The 12,483-nt window shown below is 27.0% G+C and overlaps 4 protein-coding genes across 6 annotated transcripts; 2 read left to right on the top strand and 2 right to left on the bottom strand.

Moving 5' to 3' along the window:
- Positions 1 to 45: 45 nt before the first annotated feature.
- LOC127280209 (vesicle-trafficking protein SEC22b-B) lies at positions 46 to 2,151 on the top strand. The gene is made up of 5 exons (XM_051303095.1): positions 46 to 310; positions 553 to 662; positions 771 to 931; positions 1,029 to 1,175; positions 1,290 to 2,151. The coding sequence occupies exons 1-5, from the start codon at positions 236 to 238 to the stop codon at positions 1,436 to 1,438; spliced, it is 642 nt and encodes a 213-aa protein (XP_051159052.1). The 5' UTR covers positions 46 to 235; the 3' UTR covers positions 1,439 to 2,151.
- LOC127280208 (uncharacterized) lies at positions 1,490 to 4,483 on the bottom strand. 2 transcript variants are annotated; one of them, XM_051303093.1, is made up of 7 exons: positions 4,342 to 4,483; positions 4,062 to 4,243; positions 3,825 to 3,916; positions 3,533 to 3,711; positions 3,221 to 3,412; positions 3,029 to 3,153; positions 1,490 to 2,920 (listed from the first exon to the last, which is right to left on the bottom strand). In XM_051303093.1, exons 1-7 carry the CDS (start codon positions 4,359 to 4,361, stop codon positions 2,211 to 2,213), a joined length of 1,500 nt encoding a protein of 499 aa, XP_051159050.1. In that variant the 5' UTR covers positions 4,362 to 4,483; the 3' UTR covers positions 1,490 to 2,210. The 2 variants fall into 2 exon arrangements, with proteins under 2 accessions (XP_051159050.1, XP_051159051.1); XM_051303094.1 differs by having other exon boundaries at positions 3,825 to 3,898.
- A 103-nt stretch (positions 4,484 to 4,586) lies between these two features.
- On the top strand, positions 4,587 to 6,508 carry LOC127280002 (torsin-1A). Its single transcript, XM_051302683.1, has 3 exons — positions 4,587 to 4,999; positions 5,153 to 5,418; positions 5,629 to 6,508. The coding sequence occupies exons 1-3, from the start codon at positions 4,804 to 4,806 to the stop codon at positions 6,205 to 6,207; spliced, it is 1,041 nt and encodes a 346-aa protein (XP_051158640.1). The 5' UTR covers positions 4,587 to 4,803; the 3' UTR covers positions 6,208 to 6,508.
- A 664-nt stretch (positions 6,509 to 7,172) lies between these two features.
- On the bottom strand, positions 7,173 to 12,440 carry LOC127279995 (protein vav). 2 transcript variants are annotated; one of them, XM_051302671.1, is made up of 9 exons: positions 12,104 to 12,440; positions 11,028 to 11,565; positions 10,864 to 10,932; positions 10,614 to 10,731; positions 9,431 to 9,790; positions 9,035 to 9,355; positions 8,516 to 8,920; positions 8,133 to 8,404; positions 7,173 to 8,059 (listed from the first exon to the last, which is right to left on the bottom strand). In XM_051302671.1, the coding sequence occupies exons 2-9, from the start codon at positions 11,435 to 11,437 to the stop codon at positions 7,702 to 7,704; spliced, it is 2,313 nt and encodes a 770-aa protein (XP_051158628.1). In that variant the 5' UTR covers positions 11,438 to 11,565; positions 12,104 to 12,440; the 3' UTR covers positions 7,173 to 7,701. The 2 variants fall into 2 exon arrangements, with proteins under 2 accessions (XP_051158628.1, XP_051158627.1); XM_051302670.1 differs by lacking the exon at positions 10,614 to 10,731 and adding an exon at positions 9,990 to 10,188 and having other exon boundaries at positions 12,104 to 12,439.
- Between the last annotated feature and the right edge of the window lie 43 nt (positions 12,441 to 12,483).

Genomic DNA, 12,483 nt, shown 5'->3' with positions numbered 1-12,483 from the left:
GGAAATAATGATGAGTTGGAAGTAGAGAAAGGATCTGACGTGGTGCGCTTTGAATGGATTAGTGGAGAATTCATGAAATTCATGTGCGCGCGTGTTAAACTCGGTCGGTTTTTCCCGACAAACTAAAGAATTGTCATTGCAAATGTAATTATTTGTGAATTAAAGTGATTTTTTAGAAAAATTCTATAGTGTTTTTATAATTAAAAAAGAAAACTGTAAATAATAGACATACAAAATGATTTTGTTAACAATGATAGCGAGGATAGGTGATGGTTTACCATTAGCTGCCACTATACAGGATGATGAACAGGTTAGAATCCTGATGAAATGTCATTTTATATTGAACAATATGTTATTTAATTTAAACATTAAATTGAAATAATAATTTTCTTGAAATTCTCTATTTGAAATGATTTTTTTTTTTAAACAAAATTTTTTGTTTTATATTTGTTAATAAAAAATATTTATAAATTCTCCAAAAGTTAAAAATTCAATTTTTGATCTTTTTATTTTTTTTTTTTAAATTAAATTTTTAATTAATTTAATTTTCAGAGTGGAAGAAATATTTTGGAATTTCAAAATCAAGCAAAAATGTTATTTAGAAAACTTGGACCACAATCTCCTTCTAGATGTTCCATTGAAACTGGACAATATCTTTTTCAGTAATTAATAATTTAATATTTAGTATAATAATTATACGTTCTATTAATAATATTATATTAAATTTAATATTAACTGATATTATATTTTTTTCTTTTGTTTTCTTTTAGTTATTTAATAGAAAACGACGTTTGCTATTTGGTACTCTGTGAAAGACATTACAGCAAACGATTAGCTTACAGTTATCTTGAAGATATAGCACAAGAATTCCATTCTCAGTACGGAAGAAGAGTAAATACTGTCACTAGACCTTATACATTTATAGAATTTGGTAAATTTTTCTCTCTTGTGGAGTTTTTTTTTTAAATAATAAAAATTGCTTATTGCATTTAGAAAAGCGGTAATTAATTAATTACTGTTTTTTTCAGACACTTATATTCAAAAAGCAAAAAAGACGTTTTCAGATAGTAGATCTAGAAGAAATATGAGTGCTTTGAATAATCAACTTCAAGATGTACAAAGGATAATGGTTCAAAATATAGACGACGTATTGACAAGGGGAACTGTTCTATCGGGTATTTTTTTTTTTTTTAACATTTATTGTTTGTATAATAAAATTAAAATTATTAACATTTTAAATCGATTTGAAAATTAAATTAATGGAATCATTTTCGAAAATTTTTTTCTAGAATTGGACTCGAAAACACAAAATTTGTCAATGCTGTCCCAAAAATACAGAAAGGACGCAGCGCATTTAAACAGCAAATCAATGTATATAAAAGCAGTTGCCGGAATTGTGGCATTACTCGTCTTCCTTTTATATTTCTTTATTCTTTAGTTTTATCACAACAAAGGCCTATATTTCACAATATTGTCTAGATATATGTAGCGTTAAAAAAAAAAAGATCAAATTGTGTATTCATTATACACATTTTGAGAGCGTCAAAAAAAGCCGGAGAAAAAAGACAAATTTTCATTATTAGAAAGAGAAAAAAAAAAATTTGTAAATTTATCTTTAAAAGTTCTTTCGATGAATTTTATCCCCTTCTCTTTTGTTCTTATTTAAGTACAACTGAGACTGTAAATTTAGTAATAATTATGCCATTTTTGCAACAAAAAAAAACAAATCATCCGTTTATTGAATTTTAGAATAGAAATTTAAACCTTTTTTCACTAAAAAGAATTTTAATCTGAAATTATCAGTTTGAAATTCAAAACATTTTATTTCACTTATTCGAAATAATTGTCTTTTTCTTAATTTTAATAATCATCCGATAAAAGTTGAAGAAAAAAGTTACGACTATTTTTTCAATTTATTAAATTAAATAATCTTGGTAATTTATAGTATTAATAATTAATTAAAATATGTTATGTGATTGTAGGGATTGTTGGATGCAAATCTATATAAATGTCTGAACAATTTTTTTTTTTTTTAGAATATTACGGGGTAGAAAAGATTTGTATTATGTTATTTTTATGTGTATATCTGTATTAGTGCATTCATTATGGAAATATTTACAATAATAAAAAAAGAAAAGAAATTAATTAATATATCACAAACTGAAGTTTTACTTTATAAAAAATATATTTAATTAAATTTATAATTAATTTTAATTATTCATTTTAACTAATACGTTATAATCGGGAATTTGTAATTTTGAATTATTGGAAGTTTCCTGATTTTCAGAAATTGTTTCTTCTTCCGAATCAGACATATAGGCACTAAAATAATTCATTGCTATATTTTGAATTGCAGATTTTTCTTTCTCTAAATTATTTTTCTCTTTTATATTTTCTTCTTTTTTTAATTCGTCTTCATTTTTAATTGAAAAACGTCTTTGAATTGGTTTTTCCTCAGGACCTTCATCTTCTGAGTCGGTAATGTGAGAAATTTCATTGGCAAATTTTTCACCTTCTATTGAATTATTATCAATTGTAGGCGAAGAATTAATTTCTTGTGAATTAATTTGAAGATTTTTATTTTGTGTAATATCGTCTTCCGAATCGGACATACAAATTCCCGTGAATTCTTTCACTGAATCTCGTGTTTTTATAACTTTTTTTGGTACTATTTTTTCTTTTTGATATTTTTGAAATTTTCTCTTTCTCTCGTTTAATTTTGTTTGTTTCTCCTTTGCCAATTTTGCTTTCTCGTCCTCAGAATCAGTGAATTCGGTATGAAAGAGAAAATTTATTGATTCTGATTCTATTTTTTCGTTAGAATTTTCAACATTTTTATTTGCTGGAGAATTTTTATGATTTCCCTGAAATTTTTGCTTGTGTCGGAAATTTTTCTTTTCGCAATTTTCATTTTCGTCATCTAATAAATATAAAATATAATAATATTATTTTCAATTACAAATAAAATTATTTGTTTTGTCTATTAGTTTAGAATCTATAAAAAAAAAAAAAAAAAAAATGCACTCACCAGAATCAATCATTTCGTACATATCCGAATGACTTTTTAAAATAACGTAAAATGTTGGAAATTCAATGACTGATTTTTGTTCCAAATTTTCCGCCAACGTTAAATTTAAATCCAATTCATAAAATCTGAACAAAAGAATTTAATTAAAAATCGTTTTTTTTTTATTTCTTTTCTCTTTTATTTTTTACATACCTTGAACTTGAATTTTGAACTTTTTCTGCTTTCATAAGAACTTTAATTCCATTTAAACCAGTAGATCGATAGAATTGTAATTTATTTCTTAAAATTGATTTTAAATTACAAATTTCTGGATTTTCATTTGCTTTTATTTCCGGTTCCAGAATATTTTCTATTAAAACGGATAATCTTGCTTTTTCGGAAGCTCTGTAAATTAAATTAAATTATTTATTAAATTATTCTTAAATTATTTAATATTAATAATTCAAAAATTGTTTTTGAAAACAATTAGATTAATTAAAAATGTTAATTAATTTAATTTATTACTTTTCCGTAGACCATTTGACATTTTCTGCTTGCGGAAAAATCCAATCAATTCGCCAAAGTAATTCATTTTTATTCCATAAAAATCGTGTTGTATTCTCTTTGTTTCGACTAAAACTACGTGGTAAAAAATCTAATGTCACTCCTCTTTTAAAAGCAGCATATTTTAATTTACGAAGAAACTGAAAATTTATTTTCACTGAGTAAATGATTTTTGAACATTTAAAAATATTCAGTTAAAAAATACGACAAAAAATATTAAATAGTAAATTAAATTTATTTTAAATTTACTAACCATAGGAAGAAAATTATTTACACCCGTACGTTTAAGAGGATCTCGATCATATTTATCAACACATCTGCCAACTTCTTGAAGTAAACAATAGTCTGTGAATTATTATTTAAATATTTTACGACTTTAAAAAAAAAACAAAATATTAACACAATTAAAAAAAAAAAAAAACATACAATAGGCCATAAAAACAAATACAATAATTGTTTTATAATTATATTAATAAATTGATATAATTACCACTCGCTAAATCTAATTCTGTTATTGATTTAATTGGTAAAAATTTCGTTTTATCACGAATTCCATCACAATTAAGTTCTTTTTTGTGAATATTCGAACACGTGAGACTGCAAGTTCTAACCTCACATTTTGGACACGTGTATTTTGCCGTCTCCTTTCCGCATACTTCGCAATTTTCTAATCTGCAATTTTTTTAAATATCATTACAAAAATTAATTAATTAATTCATTTTTATTGGTTAAAATGTTATATTACAAAAAAAACCAATAAATAATCGTACTTTTCTTGAGAAGTAGTCATTGTTTTGTTGACAGCTATCGAACGTTTTTTTCGATACTATCGCATTCGAAAATTAATCGAACTATCGATATAAATAACATAACCTGTACACAACTGTAAAGGCCTAAGCAGAATAGATTCTTGAACGGGAACGCAATCGTAAACGGAAACGTAAGAATGAGTAAGAGAAGGATAGCAAATATATTTATTCTTCTCTCACCCATTCTTACGTTTCCATTCACGATTGCGTTCCCGTTCAAGAATATATTCTGCTTTGGCTCTAAACAATCATTTATATACGGTGTTTAATTAGTTGATTTAATTAGTTAACTTTATGTGTTTTTTCCCTAATAATTTGTTGAATTGTTTGCATAATGTTGTTAAATTGTTTGCAAAAATAATTAATATAGATATAAATGTATGTGTTATTAAATGCCTCTACTGATTTCATTGTGTTGTGAAAATGAATTTTTTGACTTTCCAAGTCATTTTGACTGTTTTTCTAATTCTACAAATTCAAAATGTAATTGGAATTTTACCTTTACTTAGTTTAGGATATGCAGGAGCGGGACTTGCAGGAATGTATGCAGGTTATTCATATTTAAAATGTAAAGTTACAGAATGCTGTAATGATGAATATATTCCAGCTGATATTTGGCGTAAGAATTTTTTTTTGTTATTATTTTTAATGTAAATTTTTTCAAAATAAGAACAATTTCAAATTACTTTTTATTTTAGTTTAGAAAAAGAATTTTTATTTTATTTAAAAAAAAAAACTAATTAATAAAATATTTGTTTTTTGAAATATTTAGATTTGGATAGTATGCTTAGAAAAGAGTTATTTGGTCAGAAAATTGCTCACGAAACAGTACTTAATGCAATTCGAGGTCATTTATCACATCTTCATCCAATAAAACCATTGGCAATGAGTTTTCATGGATTGCCAGGAAGTGGGAAAAATTTTGTTGTTAAAATGATAGCAAAAGCATTATTCAAAAATGGTGAGGATAGCGAATATTTTCATTTTTTCAATGGACGAGATGATTTTCCAAATGAACGAGATATTGATAAATATAAGGTGTGTTAAATTAAAAAAAAAAAAAAAAAATTTCCCTATGAATCGACTTTAAGGCTTTTAATTTTAATTAACAAATTTTTTACTTTAAAAATAACTAATATTAGATATTAAATTAATTTCTGAATAAGAATTTTAAGAGAATATTTAATTAATATTCAAGAAAATTTCATTTCAATTATTTTATTGACAAAATATTATTTAAAATCGCAGGCGGATTTGCGCCAGGAACTTGTCAAGAGTATAAAAAAATGTGATAGATCATTATTTGTATTCGATGAGGTCGATAAAATGCCAGAGGGTGTATTAAATGCATTAGTGCCAATTCTCGATTATACGAGTTATTTTAAATTGGCAGGCGTTAATAAAAATAAGGCAATATTTATATTTTTATCAAACACTGGAAGTCAACAATTGGTGAGACGTTTACTTGAATTATGGGAGAGTGGTAAAAATCGTGAGGACACATCACTTCAGGATTTTGAGAATTTAATAACAATTGGAGCATTCAATGAGAAGGGTGGATTTCATAAAAGTGATACAATTGAAACAAGTTTAATTGATCATTATGTGCCATTTTTGCCACTTGAGGAATCACATGTTATTAAATGTGTTCAAAGGGCATTTCGTGAACGTTTCATTGAATCAACTGATGAAATGGTGAGCGAAGTAATGAAACACGTGACATTTGATCCACCACCACATAATCTTTATTCAAAAGCCGGTTGTAAACGAATTGAACAAAAAGTCGACTTGATTGTTAATCAAAAACGAAGGAATTTTGATCTTTGATAATTTTTTTTTTTCTATCGAAAATGATTTTTAGAAATTCTAATGAGGGTTTTTAATCTCGTTCTTTTTCTCTCGTCGAAAAAAAAAAATGTATAATGTGCTTTTTTATTGTGATTATGAATTTCGTGTTTATTTTGAGAGAATTTAGTTGTTTTTTTCTGATTATAGTGGCTAGACAATAATTTTTTTCCCCGTCTTTTGTTTTTAATTTTTATATATATTCAAGTTATTTTTAACGACCAATTAAAATAAGGCAACTATTTTTTTAACTACTTGGAAATAATAAAATATTTATATTATATACACTGCTTTATCTTCTATTAGAATTTAATTAGTAAATAATTATCAATTTTCAGTTTTATTGAATTGATTTTCATTTCTTTATGGAAATTATTTTAATTTCATTTTTTTTTCATTTTAAATTAAAAATAGTTTTGTAAATTATCTTCTTTAATTCATTCATTTAATGAATGAATTAATTTCTTTTAATTTCATTTATAATAGTTAAACTAATTTTAATAAAGTTACAATTAAAATAAAAATTTGAGTAAAGAAAATGAAAATTATTTTTACATAAGTAGAATGAAAATATAAAGAAAAATCAAACAATTTCTATAACGGTTCGGGCAAATCCCAATTTTATTGACGATCTGTATTGGCACAATTGGAGAATAACGTCTCGGAATTAAAAATATTGTAGACCTTCTCGCTTCTAACAATAATAATAATAACATGAGTTAATGCGCGCGAGTGAAGATACCTACATAAATATATAATATATGCATTTACATGTGCGCGCTATATTTGTTTTTTTTTCATTTTATATTTATAATACAGAATACGTGTTTAAATTTTTCTTTTCTTGTAATTATTAGTTAACACTGCGACGGAAGAGAGCGAATATTTTCTTTTTTACAGAGAAAAAAAAAAAAAATAATACACCGACTGTATATTAATGTCCAACCTTTCTCGCATTGTCCCTCGAAATCCGTTATATTTTTATTTTTTCACAAAACATTTTTTTACAGGGATCTCGCATTTTTTTTTATTTGATTGGACATTCACCCTGATCGTTGAATCATTAATCGCAATAATCATTGGATAGTCGTAATAATCGTTGGATCATAATGACAATTTAAAAATACACAATAAATAGATTATTAAAATTCATAATTTGGTAATAATCACTGAATTATTAAAAATTCACAATAATAATAATAATAATTGATAATAATTAAATTCATAATTTTTGTTAATTTTACAATTAAAAATAAAATTAGAAATAAAATTAATAATGAAATAAATTGATATCATCACGATCACATCGGATCATTTGACGACGATCACATTTGAATCATTCAATCAATGTTGATCAGTGGATGATTAAAATTTAGCGAAATGAAATATGTTTTGAGCATATATCATTTTTTTTTTTTTTTTTAACAATGATTAGGCTAATGATGTAGAATTTTTGTTTTTAAAGGCCGAAGGCTTTTATTCTTCTTCCACGTATTCTTTTGGGAAAAATCCCACTTGATCGTTGATTTTTCCCTTCCACCATCCTTTTGCCTCGCCTTCTTTGCTTAGTACTACAACACGACATCCGCGACGTAAACTCAATTGATTGCGTTCTTCGCCACGAAAATTGTATAAAGCTTTTGCTAAAACTCTCCTAAATGGCCACAATAAACGTTGATCGAGTTTTTCAAAATTTTCAGCGAGCGATGATCTCTCGTAAAATTCAACAAGCTCAACAACACTTTTAAAGAAGCGAGATTCACTGAGATAATATAAATCAGCACCATCGACATCTCGTTGAAATACACGTATATGTTTCACTGTACCGTCGGCTCTGTAATTAAAAATTCAATTAATTGAAATATTTAAAATTTTATTTTGAATTTTTTTTTTCAATATTTACTCACTTTATGCTTAGGGCAAAATTGGTTTCATATTGAAGTCGAGGTTGTCCGGCAGGTCGTAACCTTAACATATAGGTTCCATCTTCACGAGCTTCCAATTTACTGGCAGCAACGTCACGACCCATTACTCCAACGTACCATAATTTATCGGTTAAAGCACGTTCGCAAGGTAAAGGTGGCGGAGGCGGAGGAGGCGGCGGTGCAGGCATACATTTTCCCGAGTATATAATGCATTGTTTATGAACAGCAAGCCCGCATACGTCACATTTATAGCCCTGGAACAAAAAAAAAATTCTTTCCAATAATTCAATTTTTCAAATTTAATTAAAAACAATTTTAAATAAAAATTATTAAGTAAAGAAATAAATAAATTATTTTTTTTTTACCTGAAATATTCGTCCTTTGAGAAATTTTTCACATCTCTGACAACTGCGGGGATTATCGAACGTGATTAATTTAAATTTATGATTAGTGTGACGACATGCGGCTGGATTAACATTATCCATGGCGTCTTGTAATGCTTTTATCCACATTTGTTTAAGATCATCAGTACGCGCAAATAATGTATAAGCCGTTCGCATTTGTTTATGAACCAAAAACCATTGATAGGACCATCGTGAATCGCGACCTAATGTTCGTCTTCCAGTATGATCTTCAATTCGATAATCGTCCAATTTCAATGTTCCACGATAACAATACTGTTCGCCACGCGCTGCTTTACACACGAGTACAGCTTGTTCAAATACAAATGTATATCGCGCTTTTACTCTTTGATCACCGTGTGCTTTCACCTGAAATTTCAAATTATTTTCAATTAGCATTCAAATATATACATATAATTGTAAAAATTAATTTTTGAAATCCGATAGATTTTTTTTTTTTATTTCTATTTGTGAAAAATGAACCTTGAGTTCCCCATCCATAAGCAATCGACCAAAGTCTTTTAATTCGGCATTCTCAGGTACATCCCAGTCGATTATGCATCTTTGAATATCTTTTATAATATCCAAAGTGTCAGAATCTCGTTTAACTTCATTAATATATTGTGCTACATCAACCATAACTTCTCTTGCTTTTGATAATTGACGATGATCCTCATTCCAGTCGCGAGGAGTTTCTTCTACTAGTTTTTCTAATAATAAATGATACTTAAGAATCCTCTGCATTGGCACTGAGAGAATATCACGTAATTTAAATTTTCCATTATTCGCTTCTTGTTGGCATCTCTGTTTAAATATCAAAAAAAAAAAAAATTTAATTTTAAATTAAAATTCCAATCAAACAATAATTATAATACTTACAATAACTTCTTGATTAATTTCCTCATTTCTCGAGCATACATCTTGCAATATTGTTTGAGCGGTTGTCAAATTTGCGCAATAATCACCGTAGATGAGAAATTTTTCTCGCCAATCAAGAAAAACTTGTGCTAAAGCAGCGCCATTTCGTGCTTTACGTAATGAACTATGAAATCCCGCATGAATCTCCGATAGATCTTTGATACCAAAAAAAATTCTTGACGAATCCTCTGGTTTCAACATTGATGACAATGGCCTTGCAAAATGCCTCAATAAATTATTCAAAACTTCCGAATAATTACATTCTGTTTCCACTAATTCTTGAACAACGTAATCCCTCTTCTCACCGCCAGCAATTGCACCCTAAATAAATTAATTTTTTTAATTTCACCAAAATTTATAATTAAAATAAAATCTAAAAATTGATTATATTATATAATTAAAGATATTAATTAAAATTTGAATCATGCAGTGATGAATTGACGAAAAGCTTGTGATAAAACGAAAATAACATTTTTGTTTTTTTTTTTTGAAATCATAAATAAATAAAAATTAATATAACCTGTGCAGTAGACGGAGGAGGTGGAAGATGCAGTCTACACAAATCGTGATAGACTTTTTCTCTTTGAGCATGACTGTTGCAAGCACCATAGCCACCTTCTTCGCCATTGGAATCCTCATCATCTCCTCCTACTCCACCTCCACCTGCCTCATCTCTTTCGCGCCATCTAAATCTCCTTCGACGGCCATCGCTTTCACGCCTTTTTTTTCCAAAATACAAAAAAAAAAAATAAAAATAAACAAACAGCCATGCACTAAATATTACAATGCAAACTAGCAAAAAAAAATAATAATAGACAAAATTAAATGTAGCAAATCATTTTTTTTTCAGATTTATGGATGAATATTTTTTTCAAGAGGCACTGGCATGAAACACTTTCGGGATTAGGAGAAACAGGTAAAAAGCACCAAATTATTAATTTGATAATTTCGAAAATTTTAATTTTATTTTGAATTTTTAAAAAAATTTGATTTTAAATTTGTTTTTAATTTTCTATTTATTAAAAATTTAAATTTTTTTAAAAGTTCTCAAAATTTGAAAAAATTATTATTTTTCAAGATTTTTGGTGCTTTTTCCCGCATATTATTGTCACATCAAATAGAGGGAACAAAATATGCCAAATACCTCCTCCGCTTTAGGCCAGTCGCGTTGAGGGGTAGTCGAAAAGCAGAGCAATTCCTGATAAACTTGGGAATCGTCTAGGTCCTCACCCCTAGGTTTTATCGTAAATGCAGCCTGGGGGCTAAACCATTTAAGAAAAAAATTTCTTTTTAATTAAGCCATTACCCCACGAAAAAAAACAATTTTCTGCCAAATTATTTTTCTCTCATCACAATGGGACAATTAAAAAAAAAAAAAAGAAAAATACACTCACCCAGCACCGACGCTTTGTAAATCCTTGTAAATATCCTCCTGTGATCGTCCCTTCTTCACGACAAATCCTCTGTAAATTTTATTTATGAATTATTTTTCCCAAAAAAAAAATATTTCATTTAGTTTTCGATTTAAATATTATTTCAATAAACATTTAACACTTACGGAATGCCTTTGAGCCTTAAACGAGGTGAATTTGAAAGTGAGCTAAGTGTGCATAGAACTTTGTGAAAATTTGTCAAATCAAAAAGCATTCGCGCCTCAAAAAGATCGGATTCGGCAATATTGAAAATTTGAAAGCAAGTTGATAGAAATACTTTGATATTACGCAGGCATAAAAATTGTGCCATTTGTGGCTTTTGATTGACATCTTTCATATCAATACATCCAGAGTCTAAAATATTTAAAAGATTGCACAATAGTACTCCATCTCGTAAAATATAGGCCAAATCGCGTGCTGTTGCATTTGGCCAATTTGCACGATGATCCGCACGTAATGCTCCACATCTTATCAGCCAACTTGAACATTCACGCCATCCACTTACTAAATCTCCCTCATCGTCGATTTCACTCATTATTCACACACATATATATATATAATATATATTTAATATATATATATACATATATATATGTTACAGTAGCCAAGAATCGACAAAAATTTCAAATTCATTCCATGTATTCATTGCAAGACAGAAAACATCTGAAAAATATATAATAGAAAATTTTTTGATTTCTAATTTAAAATATTAATTATTTTAATTCTTAGGCGGAGTATTATGTACTCCTATTTTTTATTTATAAAATAAAAATTGAGTATAATGTACTTCTATTTTTTATTTATAAAATAAAAATTGATGTACTTAAATTTTAATTTCATCTCTTTTTCAAAATAGACATTAAAATTCCAATTATGAAATAAAATCTAAAATCATTTCTTATCAAAAATGATAACACTTGAACGCTTTTATAAAAGAAACATTTACATATTTAAATTAAAAATTTATATCTAAAAAAAAGTGAAATAATTTTTCTAATACAACTTAATGATGAAACATTCCTTAGATTAAATTTTAATTACGTTATAATTATTAGATATTAATATAATGAATATAGAGAAATGTAGAAAAAAAGAGACAAGATAACTACAATTTTCGAGCACAAAGAACTTTTTAAACACTATATCATTTCCGAACAGAATTTTTATCAATGTTGATAATAAATGCAAGAAATAAACATACCTCTTTTTAGTTGACAATAATAGAATAATAGATTTTATTTTTTTAAAATCTTCTTACAGTATACAGTAAAAAGAATGTCCTATTAAGGAAAATCCATGATATGGTTTTCAACTTATTCACTTCCGCTCTTTGGAAAATTGATATATTATTCTGTGCGATTTTTTCTCCAATCTCATAATTAAACAGGCATTTTGCATAATCACTTAAATTCTTTCATTTTTTGTTTCTTTTTTGTTTTTTTTTTTTTGATTATTTTTTCTTATTGTTTTTATGACGTTCTTCTTCTTGCTCAATGATCTCTATTCATGAACACTCGGCGCCATTTTGAGTAATTTTGGTTCATATATTGTCCACATCCGTTACTATAGCGCTTCTGTTTT

The sequence above is a fragment of the Leptopilina boulardi genome, unplaced genomic scaffold (genome assembly GCF_019393585.1).
Source record: "Leptopilina boulardi isolate dan_hultmark-lab unplaced genomic scaffold, ZJU_Lbou_2.1 LbouV2_229, whole genome shotgun sequence".
Classification (NCBI taxonomy): Eukaryota; Metazoa; Arthropoda; class Insecta; order Hymenoptera; family Figitidae; genus Leptopilina; species Leptopilina boulardi.
This window is presented reverse-complemented; position numbering and strand designations above follow the sequence as displayed.

Excerpts from the sequence above, each read along its gene's own strand:
- LOC127280209 (XM_051303095.1), top strand. The coding sequence starts at position 236 with ATGATTTTGTTAACAATGATAGCGAGGATAGGTGATGGTTTACCATTA. Across the intron at positions 932-1,028 it reads TTATACATTTATAGAATTTG|ACACTTATATTCAAAAAGCA; the intron begins GTAAATTTTTCT and ends TGTTTTTTTCAG. Across the intron at positions 1,176-1,289 it reads AAGGGGAACTGTTCTATCGG|AATTGGACTCGAAAACACAA; the intron begins GTATTTTTTTTT and ends ATTTTTTTCTAG.
- LOC127279995 (XM_051302670.1), bottom strand. The coding sequence starts at position 11,437 with ATGAGTGAAATCGACGATGAGGGAGATTTAGTAAGTGGATGGCGTGAA. Across the intron at positions 9,356-9,430 it reads AAATTAATCAAGAAGTTATT|AGATGCCAACAAGAAGCGAA; the intron begins GTAAGTATTATA and ends ATATTTAAACAG. Across the intron at positions 8,405-8,515 it reads TCAAAGGACGAATATTTCAG|GGCTATAAATGTGACGTATG; the intron begins GTAAAAAAAAAA and ends TTTTTGTTCCAG.
- LOC127280002 (XM_051302683.1), top strand. The coding sequence starts at position 4,804 with ATGAATTTTTTGACTTTCCAAGTCATTTTGACTGTTTTTCTAATTCTA. Across the intron at positions 5,000-5,152 it reads TATTCCAGCTGATATTTGGC|ATTTGGATAGTATGCTTAGA; the intron begins GTAAGAATTTTT and ends TGAAATATTTAG. Across the intron at positions 5,419-5,628 it reads GAGATATTGATAAATATAAG|GCGGATTTGCGCCAGGAACT; the intron begins GTGTGTTAAATT and ends TTAAAATCGCAG.
- LOC127280208 (XM_051303093.1), bottom strand. The coding sequence starts at position 4,361 with ATGACTACTTCTCAAGAAAA. Across the intron at positions 3,712-3,824 it reads TAAATAATTTTCTTCCTATG|TTTCTTCGTAAATTAAAATA; the intron begins GTTAGTAAATTT and ends ATAAATTTTCAG. Across the intron at positions 3,154-3,220 it reads GTTCAAAATTCAAGTTCAAG|ATTTTATGAATTGGATTTAA; the intron begins GTATGTAAAAAA and ends TCTTTTGTTCAG.